The 16,370-nt window shown below is 45.2% G+C and overlaps 1 protein-coding gene across 1 annotated transcript; it reads right to left on the minus strand.

Moving 5' to 3' along the window:
* Nucleotides 1-8,175: 8,175 nt before the first annotated feature.
* On the minus strand, nt 8,176-8,664 carry LOC307096534 (claudin-34-like; the record flags this gene model as incomplete). Its single annotated transcript, XM_079766182.1, has 1 exon — nt 8,176-8,664. One exon carries the CDS (start codon nt 8,662-8,664, stop codon nt 8,176-8,178), a length of 489 nt encoding a protein of 162 aa, XP_079622308.1.
* Between the last annotated feature and the right edge of the window lie 7,706 nt (nt 8,665-16,370).

Consider the following 16,370-nt stretch of genomic DNA (forward strand, 5'->3'; position numbering starts at 1 on the left):
TGTATGACCAGAAGAACCGCAAGCCACCTTAAACTACTCTTGAAAATATTTTACAAAGGCTCATTTCAGTTTTTAATTTTCAAACATTTCAAATCGCAAGGTACTTAGTAGTGAGTTTACTACTTTATTTACTTACATGTATGGTATATTTATCACAGAGTTTTTAATGTTGTGACAAAAATTTATAATGGCCATTGAAAAGTAACTTTTCCGATGGTTATTAAGATTGCTGGCACTGTATTAGTTCGAGGTACCATTCTTTGTGCCCTGCTCTACTGTGCAAACCAACACCAGTCTGTGATTTACCCATTTTTCAGCTCACTTGTGTTTTTATTTCGTTTGTCTACCCAATAGAGTGGGGGTCCATGCCTCAGAGATGCTCTGAAGGAGACCATGACATTCTCATGAGGTGTCCCTGCCGATGACCCAGAGTAGCAGTGGATGTACCTTAGGCACTCAGGAATCTTTGTGAGTAAATCAAGGATTGAAGGAGAAGAGAGGGGTCTGGCTATGGCCGGTGAGGATCCGCTGACCCGGGACGTCCCTGAGAACATGTCCACTCTGTGCCAGTGCCTCCTGCCAGCCCTCAACACAGGGCATAGCGGTTTTCCTGTCCAGCATGGAGCCTGTCCTTCTGTGACCCTGAGGCTTATGGCACCCCTCCAGGGGAATGCACTGCAGTGGAACGGGCTGTACAACCTAGAGCATCTGGTTTTGCTCTCAGCCACAATGGGCTTCCTATGGCTTGGAGTTGGAGACTTAGGTCAGTGGATTCCAGGGATGCAGTAGCAGATGCCGTTCTCTCCTTCTCTGGTCAGAAGCATAATTCTTACCGACTAATGGGGCAGAAGTGCAAACATCACCAGGAGCATCCCTCTGCAGGCCTAAATGCCATGATTGGGCCGTCCACTTCCCTCCAGACCTCTCCTCATCTTTGTGTCCAGGATCTGTGCTTGACCCTCCCCCCCCCTGACTCTGCACTCTCCATTGGCATGACTCTGTGCCTTTGGGGTTGGGCATCTGGGAGAGTCACTGGCACCTCATCTAGGCCAGGGCAATTAAACCCAGACACTCAGGACACTCCCAGCTTCTACGTCCTGACCCAAAATGCCACCCCTGCACCCCAAACCCATTCCCCAACTGCACAATCCAGTAGACAGGTCTCCAATATTTAAGGGATACGGCTCGTCAGAGACAGGAAGACTGGCCCCTGCTCTGCAGCCATTTCCCTCCTGTCCCTCATTCTAAGGTTCCTCATGGGAATCTCTGGGCCATTCTCTTCCCATTCCCTCCAGCCTGGAGGGAGTGATCGTCCCCACCCACCTCTCCTGTGCCTCTAGAAGCACCTCCCTTGGCATTAAATGGCTAGAGCCAGGTGTGCCCTGGATGTCAGGCATGCCCTCCTTGGGGAGGAAGAAAGACGGGCAGTCTATTGTTTAGTCTAGATGTCACTGGGTCTGAGGTGAAACCAGGCCTTTTGGGGCACAGGCAGAGCAGGTAGTGTGAGCAGACACTTTTGAGTTTCTAAAAGGCACAGAGGACAATATACGTCAGGGTAAGAAGAGGTCTGACTTCAGAGGGAAAGACGCAAGGTGGAAGCTTGTCTGGTCAAAGGCTGGGTTAAGAGAGCTGAATGTGGGAAAGCCCATGCATGTGGACTGATCCCCAGGGCCTGTGAAGGTTCACAGAGGCAGGGCTTCCTCTGGAACCCAGGAAGGGCATCCTCCTGCATCCTCGGTGCCATTCTGAATCCAGGAAAGTAGCTGGGATGTTGTTTTTCCTTCTGCACATTGTAGCCTGTCATGTTCTCCAAAACAGCTCAGATGAATTGGGGGGAACTGCAGATTTCTGTCATCAGTGGGGGTGCCCAGCATCAGGATCATGAGAGGTTGCCTGACATCCCAGGGATGCATAAAGAGGGCTCCCAGCCTTGGGAGCACATTCTAAGGACCACCCTCCCACTCAAAAAAAAAAAAAAAAAAGTTCAGAAGGGCATATGCCTTGGTATCCCAGTAGGAATCATGTGCTCAAAGGCTGCTGTGGGCTGGACATGAGTGAGGGCCATGATGAGGGCAGGTGGTAGGTGACCAGAATGTGGTAGAAACATCCCCCAGATTCATGTATGGGTGCTGGGAGTTGGCGGGGCCTGTCAAATACTGGGCAGGAAGGACAGCCCTTGATACAGATGTGCTCCTGCCTCCAGTGCCACAGCTCATGCCCTGGGAAAGCATGCTCTGCATGGGGGTGGGAAGAGGAGTGGTTCTTGCTCAGGAAGAAGGCATGTTCGGCTCAGACTTTGTTTCTAGGTCATTCTAAGTGGTACCTCCGGTCTCCTTGTATCTCCTGGACACTGGGATCTCATAGAAGCTGCCTGAGCTTGGACTCCTACAATTTTCCAGATTCTGCCTGGTGCATGCAATGTCAGTGTTAAAGAGAAATACAGCCCCCAGGTGGCACCACTTGTCCTGAAAGCCCAGGATACAAGTCTAGATTAACTTCCTAAAGTCATTACAGTTTGAATCTCTTCCAGAAATCTAATCAACCAGTATGAAATTTTCTGGTGAACACCACTGTGGTATTCTGTCACATGGTCCCTCTCCCTGGAATATGAGAGTTGTTTGGGCATCACATTGGAGTGGGTAGAGAGGAGCCTGCAGAAAAGTTGTGCATCTCTCTCTCTCTCTCTCTCTCTCTCTCTCTCTCTCTGTCTCTGTCTCTGTCTCTGTCTCTGTCTCTGTCTCTGTCTCTGTCTCTATTACAAAAGATACAATTTGTGATTCAGTGCAGCATGGGATATCGCATAATATGGCAGATCCTTACATGCAAAATACTAGTACAGCTTCAGATCTTTGAAGGGGGAGGTGTATGTGGGCACTGTGCTTAATCCCGAGAGAGGACACTCTTCCCTCACAATCTGAGTGAGAGTTTTAGGCCCAGAAGGAGCTTTTTGAAGCCAATTTGCATGGGTTGTTTTATAGGGTTGAGCAAACATTAGTTATCCATACAGACTTTGGCAGTCATGTTTAGGGCCAGGCCCCTGGAACTTGCCTGGGCCTAATATGCTGCCTGTGGAAGGTCAGGATGTGAAAAAGGAGGCCTGAACCAAAGAAAATGCCCTCTGGGAGCAGCTCCTTGATAAGGATACATAGGTGTTTTGGCCCACGTGTATTTTTCTCTGTGCCTCCAAGATTCCAAAGAGCCCACAAATCTCTCCCCTCAATGGCTTTCAGAATTGGATAAGTCACCTCCCAGGTTCCGCTGCCACACCTCTCCTCTGGCCTCTGCACAGCCCACATTTATTTTTACATTTAATTTTCTCAAGCCAGTTTGCTGAGCTCATCTGGCTCTTCTATAGAAAATGCCCTTTACCTCCACAGAGGGAGGGTGATTGAACCTCCTGTCTGTACTCCCCACCAGCTTGGGTTTCAGGGATGCACCATATTTTCTTCTTAACCACCAGCCTTTTAAGTTCTCAAGTTTATCTAGTCAGAGCCTTTGAGTTTCCCAAGTGTGCACCTTGCCTTGGGAGATTCCCTTGGTCCCATTACAAGCTTGCAGCCCCTCCCTTCTACTGATCAATCCCTAGATGTGATTTTGGCCCTACCTCCTTTGGGGAAGGCATGATACTCAAAATCTGGAAGACCAAGTGTCCCTCTGTTCCTCTTTGAATGGGCACAGATGTGCAACTGAGGTAACATCAAGTGTCAGGGACTATTTGGTACTCAATACTGTTGCATTGTATACCTTTTTCTCTTGAGAGGATACCCTGTCTGCCTAATGGGGTGTTAAGACAAACATTAGGGAATTTAGATGTGGTACCAACAACCCATCAAGTTACTTCCATGTTGGTTTCATTTTCTTTTCCTTTCATGAATGGACCTAGCATTCAGTTGCAGGTGTGAAGAGTGCAAAACCCAATCAGGTTAACTGCCTGGAGATCTAGTACTAAGTTTCAGCTTTCAGTTGTAAGTTGCCACTTTAGCTAGGACCTCAAAAGAAGGTGAGGCCAGATGGGGTATAATAGTTTCTGAGGAGGCTGAGAAGGGATCAGAAGCTAGAGCTTGAGAGTCACTGCCCAGGTCTGAGCAGAGGGCTTCCTGCACCATGTCCACTCTGGTGAGTCAGGAGCCTAATGTGGTCCTCAAGGGCATGCAGGCCAAGGTCCCACAGAGAATTGGCATTCCTTTCCTTACAAATGAGCAGATTTTGCCTTTGCATCTAGATGCAGATTAGCCGTGATCCAAAAAGTTTTGATTTCTGTTTTGATGTGTGCCATTCATAGAGGTTTACAGAGCAAGTTTCCCTGCTATCTGAAAGATGAATATTCCTAAGGAATCTATTGTAGTACAAATTGGCAAAATTCTTTTTGTAATTTTATCGGCCAGGCTGTGTGTTTGACAGTAGGTCTTAAGGGAGTTCTTTAATAAAAGCCAAGTGATGTTTAGAAAGAGAAGAAGGGAGAAAGAGAGGGAGAAACATTGATGGGAGAAACATCCACCAGCGGGCTCCTCCCACCCCCTAATGGGGGTTGGGAATGGAGCCTGCAAGAGACCTTTGGGTGCAAGGGGGGATGCTCAACCAACTGAGCAACACTGACCAGGGCTTGCAGTCCCTTTTGAGAGGAGGCTTAGTTGTGACATGTGAGCCCTCTGTTGTCATGGATTAAGTGGTCATTCTAATATTCATAGAAGGGACACTGAATAAACTGAACATCTCACAATTAATGGTTATTTTTCTCACCTCTAGCTACCCCATGCTTTAGAAATCTTTTGTGCTGCTTTTACTCTTTCTAATTTAAAATGTCTCCAAGGTCAGAAGGTACGCATTGTGTGGGTGTTCCTTAATCTTCCCCATCTGTTTTATTTGTTGGAGCTTAGCAAGAGGTGGTGCTTGGCCAGGCACTGCTGCCTACTCCAGGTGCTCTCAGTCCTTCAGTGATAATCAGAAAGGTTTCCCTAAAAGGGTGGGAGCAGGTTTCCCAGTACTCATTGTACAGCAGAATTACAGGTAGGCAGTGGGTAGATGTGGGAGGGGTCCAGTGGTCATCTCACCCCTCCTTGGTGACTGGGGAGGTGCTTGTCCTGCCACCACCCTAGGAGAGGCAGGGCTGAGTGGCTCAGCTGCCCCTAAGCAGAAAACGGGATTGGGGTAAAATGGGGACACTCCAGTTGTTGTCAGAGCAGTGCCTTTTGCCTTCAGCTGGTTCCTCTGAAGGGAGAAGGACCAGGTTGCTCATGCTCAGCCTGAGAAGATGCCTTGCTCCGCCCATTTCCCAGGATCTCTTTAAGAGCCACTTCATCAGGATGAACTTCCAGGCTCCACGGAGACATCTGGAACTGACATGCCAGAGCCTGCTGAGGGATGAAGCCTTGGCCATCGCTGCTGTGGAGTGGCTGTCTATGGAGCTCTTCCCACCTCTGTTCACAGCTGCCTTGGCAGGGAAGCACAGCAAAGCCCTGAAGGCCATGGTGAAGGCTTGGCCCTTCCCCTGCCTCCCTCTGGGGGCTCTGATGAACCGTTGGCAGCCTTACCATGATATCTTCAGACTGTGCTAGATGGGCTCCATGCCCTGCTTGCCCAGGAGACTCGACACAGGTGCGGGGGATTCAGTAGCCTGGTTGGGCCCTGGGGATCTGAGCAGTTACATCTGGGATATGGGAGAGTGCAGGGCCAAAGGGAGAGTTCAGGGAGACCTTGGAGCCACTGCTGGTGTCATTCTGGAGCAGGCTTCGCATATATAGGGCTGATGAAGATGCAGAGGGAGACTGAAGGGACATGAGCCCACCCTTTCTGGTGGCACCTAATGGTCCCAGAAATGGGGGCCACGAAGGATCCCAGTAGTGCAAGTAGCAGCTGATTTTTGGGGTGTGGAGTAAAAGTCCTGTCAGGTGTCTGATTCAGGTGCCCAAATTCCTAGACTCAAGGCCATAGTCTCATTCCCTGTTATCTTAATTCACCCCAGGCTACATCCTATTTTCTCTTCAGGAGATGGAAAATGAAGGTGCTCAATTTACAGAGGGGAGCTCATCAGGAGTTCTGGATCATGTGGGCCGGAACCAGAGCTGATGTGTGCTCACTGCTGGAGTCTGAAGCCCCACTTGGAAGAGGGGGAAGGTGGACAGCTTAAGGGTGGGGCCAAATACACCCTTGGCCCCCATGAAGGTGTTAGTATACCTTTCCCTTAAGAAAGGAGTCCTTGATGAGTCCCTCAGCTACCTTATTAAGAAAGTCAGCGAGAGGAGAGGTTTGCTGCACCTTTGTTGTAAGAAGCTGAAGGTTTTTGCCCTTTAGAAGGTAAACATTACCATCCTGGATATGTTGCAGCTCGACTCTGTTCAGGATTTGCAGGTAAATTGTACCTGGAAGCTGTCCACTCTGAGAAATTTTGCTTCTTACCTGGGCCAGATGGTCAATCTGCGTCGGTTCCTCTTCTCCCACGTCTTTACATCTTCTCACACCACCTTGGAGCAGGAGGAGCAGTGTGTTAGCCTGGTCACCTCTCAGTTCCTCAGCCTGTTCTGCCTCCAGGAGCTCTATATGTATGATGTCTTCTTCCTCAAAGGCCGCCTGGACCAGAACCTTAGGTGAGGTGTGGTGAGGTTTCCCTGCAGACCAGAGCAAGCCCCTTCTCATTTTAGTCAACAGTGATGGGACCTCCTATGTGCGGTCCATCAGCCGTGCTAAAGAGCCTGAATCACTAGATGATCCACACAATCAGTGTCTTGTTCACTGCTCTGCCCCCTTGCATGTTGTCAAGAAACACCTCCCCCCCGACTAAGGTAGGATGTAAGAAAGATGCTATTAAAGAGACTCCTTGCTAGGAATGGAAGTAATGGGGGCTTCGGGCCAGTGGTGGTAGCTTGGGAATCTTCTAAGTGGTGTCTAAGAGAAGATTATGCAATGGAACCAAGTGAGGATGGCAGTGAGGAGAGGAAAGCCCGTCAGAGGTAAGGTTTCAGGGGTTAAGGTCCACAATTAGCTATTTGGTGATGGCAGCCTTTCATTCCAAACCTGCCTGGAATCACCTGTCTGCCAAGGATTTCCAAAGTCTCCCACTAAGGGAATGCGTGGTGAATGCAGGATTTTGGAGGGAGAAATCATGAAAAGGGATAGGTGGTTTATGGATAATACAGTGATCTAAGTTCCTGCAGGGTGGCAGCCACTGATGGTTGCTGCATGACCTTGCCAGTTAGCCCTTCCTGCAGGTCTGATGGTAGCCTCATTGGGCTAAGAGATGAGGGTGACAGGGGTCCAGGCTGTGGCTGGAAGGAAGCACAAGTTGAAGGCATTTCAGGTCATGTCTCCAATACTAAAATTTACTGGTTGCCTCCTGCTTGAGATGTTGGGTCAGGCTCCTTCCTGAGCTTGGGTGGTAGATTCGGGGATTACCTTTGCTTGAACAGTTGTGAATAAATGTCAGTAATAAAGGGAACTGAATGTGAACCATCTCGTGTCCTCTATGACATGTTAACCCAATTCTCCCATCTGCAGTACCTGGTCAAATAAGAGGGCATGAGCATCCATGATGCACAGACACTAGGCTGCTGAGGATAGTTCCAGGAGATCACATCACCATTTGTCCTGTCCGGTTTGCTGGTACTTTCTAGGGGACTGGTACCTCCTCCCTTACCTCTGTGACTGTTCAGTGCGTCAGCCCACAGTAGGTGCATCCGCAGGGAATGGAACAAGTGGCCTCCGGTGAGCACTACTGAAGTACAACTTCTTAGGGGCCATCACAGGTAACTAATCCAGTCCCTGGACTCAAACATTCCTCCCCCCTTGGAGCCATAAGCTGCTGCCCTAGCAGGGCTGAGTGGACAGGGTTCCACCATCTTTTATCTGTGGGCACTGCCATCTTTGAGGGTGGGGCAGTAAATTAGCATACCCCTCTCATGGGCGCCATCATTTTTGCAAAGGTTTCAGGGTAAATTAGCATAATCCCTCTTTATTAGATTGGATAATAAGACAGGTGGGCAGTAGTGTTTTTGGATTTTTTTAATGAAAGTTCACTCACCATTGAGCCCAATTTGGACATAAAGGAAATATCCACTTTCTGTTCAAAATGGCCTTTGCTATGGTCCTGAGTACTTGGAACTATTTTCTAGAGCATCCTGATAATACTTCACCCCCATCAACTGCTGATTATGGATTTGCAAAGCTATGCAACCGAGGATTTCACACTTCTGAGACCTCAGGGTACACTTGGCTTTTGGTGGGAAGCTGGTAAGAGAGGGTAAACAGCTCACTCAACAGCATCAGAATGGCAGCCAGAACCACCATGGGGATGATGCTGCTGATCTCCTGCCGGTCGGGCCTGAAGGGGATGTGGAAGGATGGTGGGAAGCGTATGCCCTCTTCATTCATCACAGAGTGGTAGTTCCATATCATGGCAATGAAGATAAATGTGCCAGCAATGTTGCTCAGGACTCCGGAAGCCAAGAAGAGATTGCAGGTGTTTTCCTTCTGAAGATGAGCCACGCACACTCTCTGCAAGCCCATGACCATGAGCACTTTACCCTGGAGAATGAGGAGGCTGGGGGCCAGCAGAAGGTGCTGAGCGATGCGAATATTCAGTGGCAGGTAGGTGTCACTGTAGGTGTAGAGGTGACAGGCTATGACTTTGCTCTGGAGGCTGTTGGACTGGTAAGTGCAGACCTTCCACATTCATATACAGGCCAGCCTCAGGAAGAGGGCAGAGCTGTTCTCCATGTACCAAACCCCCTACTCCGCCAGTCCCACGCAAGTCATGGAGAAGATCCATCCTACGGTGGTGACAATGAAACCCGCTACTTGGCAGTTGGCACTGTGGACCAGCGAGGTCATGGCATTGTATCCTGGGGAACTGTAAACCAATAGAGAGGGTCATGAGGGTGGGACCCACCTGCCTGGAACTGCCCCCTGGGGATGAGCAGGGCTATATTGGAGAGGGAAATTCCATATTCCAGAATGGAGATACTTGACCCCCATGCTCTGCTGGGAAGGGTCCTTGGGAAATTTTTACTGAAAGCCTTAAAATATGCAGACTTTCACCCTGCAGGTACCTAAGTGGTTAGAGCGTCTTCCCAACTGGCCAAAATTGCTAGTTCGATCCCTGGTCAGTGCACATACAATAAGCAACCAATGAATGCATCGGTAAGTGGAACACCAAGTCGATGTTCCTTCCTCCCTCCCTCCCTCCCTCTCTCCCTCCCTCCCTCCCTCCCTCTTTCCCTCCCTCTCTCCTTCCCTCCATGTCTTGAAATCAACAAAAATATGGTCAAACTTTCAAACAGGCAGTTCCATTTATGGACATTTGTTGAAAGACCCAATTAACATTGGCGACAAATATTTTACAATAGAGATGGGCATCACAGGAGACCAGGATCTGTGGCGGGAGGGGCCAGGCGGGGGCACAGAAGATGGGCCCAGACCTGCCCTGTGCCCACGAATCCCACACTTCCTTTCATGCACTGGGCACCTAGTGTGTATATATAAAACCCTAATATGCAAATCGACCAAACAGCAGTACATCTGGTCTCTATGATGCACACTGACCATCCTGGGGAAGAACCTCAATACAGAACCTGCTCCCTGGTGGTCAGTGCACTCCCAGAAGCCAGGCTCACAGCTGGCAAGTGCCCTGGAGGTGGCGGAAGCCTCCATGTCAGCGCGAAGGATCCCTCAGGGGATGTCTGACTGCTGCCTTAGGCCTGTTCCCAGAAGGTGAGAGGGCACAGGCTGGGTAAGGTATCCCTCAGTTGGCACCCTCCACCCTCAGTGCATGAATGGCATGCCTCTAGTGTTTTCATATATCTCTTGGCCTTCTATAGGTCCTGTTTGGAAAAGTGTCTATTTAAGCCCTTTGACCTTTTTTTATTGGATTGTTTATCTTTGTTAAGTTTTATGAGTTCCCTGTAAATTTTGGAGATTCAACCCTTACTGGAGATAACATTGGCAAATACATTCCCCCATGCAGTGGGCATACTTGTTTTGTTGATAGATTCTTTTGCTGAGCAGAAGCTTTTAATTTTGTTGTAGTCCCTTTTTTTTATTATTATTATTTTCTCCTTAGTTTCCTTTGCCTTAGCTGGATCAGTAAAAATATTGCTAAGACATACGTCTGATATTTTGCGGCCTATGGATTCTTCTAAGATTTTTATAGTTTCCCATCTTCCATTTAAGTACTTTATCCACTTTGAGCTTATATGTGTATATGACGTAATTTGGGGTCTACTTTCATTATTTGCAAGTATCTGTCCAATTTTCCCAACACCATTTATTGAAGAGAGTATCTTGCTTCATTGTATGCTGTTTTATCCTGTTGCAAATATTGAGCATAACACCTTGGGTGGATTTCTGGATTTTCTGTTCTTTTCCATTGACCTATATATCCGTTCCAGTGCCAGTAACAGGCAGTTATGAGAATCAGTGGCTTTGTAATATAGCTCAGTATCTAATATTGTGATACATCCAACATTGTACTTCTTTCTCAGGCTATTCAAGGCCTTTTTTAATTCTGTGCCAGAGGCCCAGTGCATGAAATTCATGCTGGGCCTGGCCGTCAATCCGGGCTGATCTGTGGGGTGACCAGCGGGGTGATCGGAGGCTCCTGCTGGCACTTGCCTTAGCTGGCCTGGGGCTTGTGGACTGGGGGCTGCTCCTGTGTTGAGCATCTGATCACTGGTGGTCAGTGCGCATCATAGCGGCTAGTCGTTCTACAGGTTGTTCTGCTGTTTGGTCATTTTGTAATTAGGCTTTTATTATATAGGATGCATTTTTGGATACTGTTCTAGGTGTGTGAAATATTCTGCTGGTATCTTAATGGGGAGTGCATTGAATCTACAAATTGTTTTGGATAATATGGCCATTTTAATGACATTTTTTCTGCCAATCCATCAACACAGTGTATTCGTTCATTTGTTTATGTCTTCCTCTACCTCTTTTTTCAATGTCCTCTCATTTTACAAGTACAGTTCTTTTACTTCCTAAAGTTTATTCTTAGGTATCTTAATTTTTTTGTTATAATGATAAATTGGATTTTTTTTCTCTTTCTGTAACTTCATTATTGGTATATAAAAAAGCCATAGATATCTGGAAGTTAATTTTGTATCCTGCCACATTGCCAAATTTATTTTTTAATTCTATTAGTTGTTGTTTTTTTTTTTAATGGAGTTTTTGAGATTTTCTATGTACAATATGTCATTTGCGAATAGTGACACTTTCACTTCTTCTTTTCCAGTTGGGATGCCTTTTATTTCTTCTTTTCTGATCGCTATGGCTAGCATTCCCATACTATATCAAACAGTAATCATGAAAGTTGTCATCCCTGTCTTGTTCCTGTTCGTAGGGAAAATGGTTTTAGTTTTTGCCCATTGTGTATGATGTTGGCTGTAGGTTTGTCAGATAGGGCATTTATCATGATGAGATATGCTCCCTCTAGTACCACTTTGCTGAGAGTGTTTGTCAAAATTGGGTGCTGGATTTTGTACAATGGCTTTTTTGTATGTATCAGTATGATAATGTGTTTTTTTTTATCTTTCAATTTGTTTATATGATGTATCACATTATTGATTTACAAATATTGTACCAGCCGTGCATCCCTGAAATAAATCCCATTTGATCGTGGCATATGATCTTTTAAATATATTTCTGGATGAGATTTGCTAATACATTGTTGAGTATTTTAGCAGCTATGTACATCAGGGATATTGGACTATAATTATCTTTCTTTGATGTGTCTCCATCTGGTTTCAGAATTAGGATAATGTTGGACTTATAAAAAGAGTTTGGAAGTGTTCCTTCCTTTGGATTTTCTGAAATCGTTTGAGGAGTATAGGTGTTAGTTCTTTTAATGTTTGGTAGAACTTCCCCATGAAACCACCTAAACCTGGGCTTTTGTTTGGTGGGAGTTTTTTTATTACTACTTCTATTTCATTAGCCCATTTCATTAGTTGTTCTTAGCCTATTCATTTTTTTTTTTTATTCTTCTTGATTCAGTTTTGGGACTTTGCAATTTTTAAGGAACTTGTCTATTTCATCCATACTCTCTAGCTTGTTGGAATATAGTTGTTCATAGTATTTTATTACAATCCTTTGTATTTCTGTGCTGTCAGTGGTTAGTCCTCCACTTTTATTTCTGTTTTTATTTATTTGGGTATCTCTCTTTGTTCCTTGAAGATTCTGGCTAATGACTGGTTTATTGATTTTGTTAATTCTTTCAAAGAACCATCTCTCCTTTTCATTGTTTTGTTTTGTTTTTGTATTTTTCAGTTATTTATTTCTACTCTAATATTTATTATGTTGTTCCTGCTACTTAAACTGGGATTTTCTTTGTTTTTCTCTTTCTAGTTATTTAAGTTGAAAAGTTAAATTGTTTATTGCTGATTTTTTTCTTTTGCTCTTTCTTTTCTTCCCTTTTCCTTTCCCTTTTCTTTTCTTTTTTATTTTCTTTTCTTCTTTTTTGTGATATACCTGTAGCAATCACTGTTTTGGTTCAGTGGATAGAGCATGGGCCTGTGGACTGAAGTGTCTCAGGATTGATTCCAGTCAAGGGCATGTACCTTGGTTGTGGGCACATCTTCAGTAGGGCATGTGCTGGAGACAGCTGATCAATGTTTCTCTCTTATCATGTTCCTAACTCTATCTCTCTCTCTTCCTCTCTGTAAAAAATAAATAAAATAAATAAAATAAAATAAAATAAAATAAAGAAGATATGCCTGTAGTGCTATGAACTTCACTCACAGGACTGTTTTTTGCCGTGTCTCAGAGATTTGGGGTTGCTCTGTGTTCAGTTTCATTTGTTTCCAGGAAGTTTTTGTTTTATTTCTTTATCTCATTGGTAACTCAGTCATTGTTTATTAACATGCTATTTATCCTCTATGTGTTTGGATGTTTTTGGTTGTTTTTACTGTAGTTGATTTTTCCTTTAATTCCACTGTGATCTGAGAGATGCTTGATATGATTTCAGTTCTTGAACTAGTAGAGACTGCTTGTTTATCCTAACATGTGGTTTCTCTTTGTGAATGATTTTGGGTGCTTGAGAAGAATGTATATCCTGCATTGGCATGAATTGTTTTATAAATGTCAATTAAAACCATCAGATCCTTTTTGTCCTTTAGAGTCTGATTCCTTGTTATGTTTTATTTTTTTTTCCCTAGGCTCTATCCAGGGAAGCCAGATGGGTGTTAAAAGTCTCCTACTATGACTGTGTTATTCTCAATCTCTCTGTTAAATTCTTCTAGAAAAATTTTATTATAGGAACTAGAGGCCTGGTGCATGGAATTCATGCACAGGGTGGGTATTCCTCAACCCGGCCTGCAACTTCTCCAATCTGGGACCCCTCAAAGGGGGGTTTACATGGATCGGGCCTAAACCGGCAGTGGGACATCTCTCTCACAATCTGGGACTGCTGGCTCCAACCGCTCACCTGCATGCCTGCCTGCCTGTTTGCCCCTAACCACTCTGCCTGCCAGCCTGCTCACCCCCAACTGCCCCCCTGCTGGCCTGCTTGCCCCCAACTGCCCCCCTGCTGGCCTGCTCAATCCAAACTCCTCCCCGCTGTCCTGATCACCTCCAACTGACCCCCACTGATGACCTACTCACCCCCAATTGGCCCCCTGCTAGTCTGCTTCCCCCAATGTCCCCTGCCATCCCATCCAGGCCTGATCAACCCCCCGGCAACCCAAGGTCCTAGGCCCTCCTATTTTTCTTTTTTTTTTTTTCAGCACCTCCTTGAGTGGAGGCCAGAGCCAGCTGGGAGCAAGTATCTATGGTTACTTTATGTTCCGTAATTGAAACTTTGTAGCCTTGAGCAGATGACAGGGTCGACCAGGGCAGGCAGGAAGCTTGTCTTCCTCCATTGCCGGGGACAACCCAAGCCTCCTGCTTCCTCCAGCTCCGTGGCCCCCACCATCTTGTTTGGGTTAATTTGCACACTCGCTCCTGATTGGCTGTTTAGTGTGGCTTGGCATAGTGGAGTGATGGTTAATTTGCAGGTTTCTCTTTTATTAGCGTAGATACTAGAGGCCCAGTGCATGAAACAAATTAAGTATTCTCCTTGGAAAACCTAAATGAAAAAAAGTGTCGGGGAACCTCCAACAAGTCTGAAAAAAAAATTGTTCACCTCCTTCCTATGGCATTTTGTATGTCCTCAACCATTAAAGGAATAATATAAGTAGGAAGAAAAATTACATATGGATTGATATCAATGTTTGGAGAAATCTAAATGGAAGCATCCTTTTGCTTATTGAAATGACATCAGCACCTGACTGATATGGGAATAAGATTGAAACAGAGATTGCACTTAAACTGAACCAGTTATCTTTCCTGATTACACCTCTGAATGAAATGAACAAAAGTGCCCCTTGATAGGGATATGTATTTTACTGTACAACTACTCATGAACTTTCTCTTCAACTATTTGACATTTAATGTACCATAAAGGGTATGCTCGCCCAAACATCAAGTTTTATCATGAGGCCTCAGTAATTTTATCAATGAATGTAAACAAAAACCATGAACAGGAAAGGTTTTCAAAAATTCACCTCTTGGCTTGTTGAGTGTATAGTTATCAACAAAACTTGCAACGCAAATTTTAAAAATTACCACAAAAATGTGTGGTTTCTTAAAATTAATTTTATTAGAATAGTGTATGTGAAGTTCATTGAAAAATTTGGAAGCTGGAAACTCATTTTTTTAAGGACTTTAAAGTCTAGCATGTCAGATTGGGGGGCAGTGAGGGAATAAGCCCTGTTTGGATTGGCTCAGTGAGACCCTTTTTCATTGCCACCTGGTATGCTGCTGGATTGGTGAAATACTTAATAAAGCCACTTGCACATCAAATTTACTCAGCTAAATTTTACCAATGTAGGTTTGAATTGATAAGGTATTTTAGTGCAGAGAAAAACAAGAAGGCAAACAATACAAATCTTCCCAGTATAGAATAAAACACATTATATACAATCCTCTGGGGAAGTGGACAAAAAGGAAAATTAAAGGAGAAGAATGAACAGCATAAAAATTCTGACTATGACAAAAGGCTCCTTCTTGTGTTTCTTAAATGAACATTATGGGTATCATAACCCTAAGTTATTTTATATTTTTAGATATATTTATTTTTGTTGTTTTCAGAGAGGAAGGAAAGAGTTAGAACCATCAATGGTGAGAGAGAATCATTGATTGGCTGCTTCCTACAAGCCATCTACTGGGCTTGGAGCCCACAACCTAGGCATGTCCCAGAACTGGAATTGAACCCTGAGCTACTGTTTCACAGGTAAAAAATCAACCCCTCAGCCAAGCAGGCCAGGCTTTGGCTCTTCTTTATTCAGAGTCTTCCCTTTAACAGCCCTGTCTCCCAGATGCCCCAAATCCAACCTGCCTGACTGCTATGCAGATTGGTGGATTCTGGAGTACATTCAATAGTAAGCAACTGACTATGTGTGCCTTACTCTTCCTGCTTTATTTCTGATGGCCTGGAGACCCCCATTTATAGGGCCTTCATGTACAGGATCCCTGTGCACCACCAGTCACCACCTAGGCAGAACCCCTGCCCATCTTCACAGATGATGTCTCTATCTAAACATGCACTTTCTAAGCCTCATTGCCTTGGTACTGTGCCTTTTTGAATATTTTGATGGAAAAATCCAGATTCTAATGAAGAATTTTGCTGGATTTCTCAGTTGTGGTCTCCAGAAGAAGTAAAGTGTCAAGTGCAGGACACCCTGTTGAGAGACAACATGAAGCAATGAGTTTTCTTTTGTTTTGTCTTGTTTTAATGTGGTGGGTTTTAAAATTGATTCTTTAGAGAGAGATGAATGTAGAGAGAAAGACAAAGAAGCATGCATTCATGTGAACCAGAAATATTAATGGTTGCCTGGGGACCGGACCTGCCACCTGGACATGTGCCCTGACCAGGAATTAAACAGGTGACCTTTGTAATGCACCGGACTATGCGTCGCCACACTGGCCAGGGTGCACTGACTTTCACTTTTTGTCCTTAACTTGCTTCTGGTTACTAATAATCACTATTAATGCTAATAACAGTGGGTAAGTCCAGAACAGGACATGCTGAGAAGTGCTTTACATAAGTTAGCCACACAAGTGAATCTCAACACAACATAATGGGACACGGTCTCTATATGTGGTGAGCAACCATCACCCAGATCATGCAATGTTTAGTCCACGCCCTTCCTCCCCCAGAACCTACCCATTTTTATACTTTTCCTAAATTCCAGAGGTTCTGATTCCCATCATGGACACTGTTCCCTGTCAAGGTGGAGATAGGAAGACAGGTGCAAGTGAGAGACAGAGACAGAGAGAGAGAGAGAGAGAGAGAGAGAGAGAGAGAGAGAGAGAGAGAGAGAGAGGTAAGAGAGAACCATTTTCTTGTTCTC

Source organism: Cnephaeus nilssonii, assembly GCF_951640355.1.
Source record: "Cnephaeus nilssonii genome assembly, chromosome: Y".
NCBI lineage: Eukaryota > Metazoa > Chordata > Mammalia > Chiroptera > Vespertilionidae > Cnephaeus > Cnephaeus nilssonii.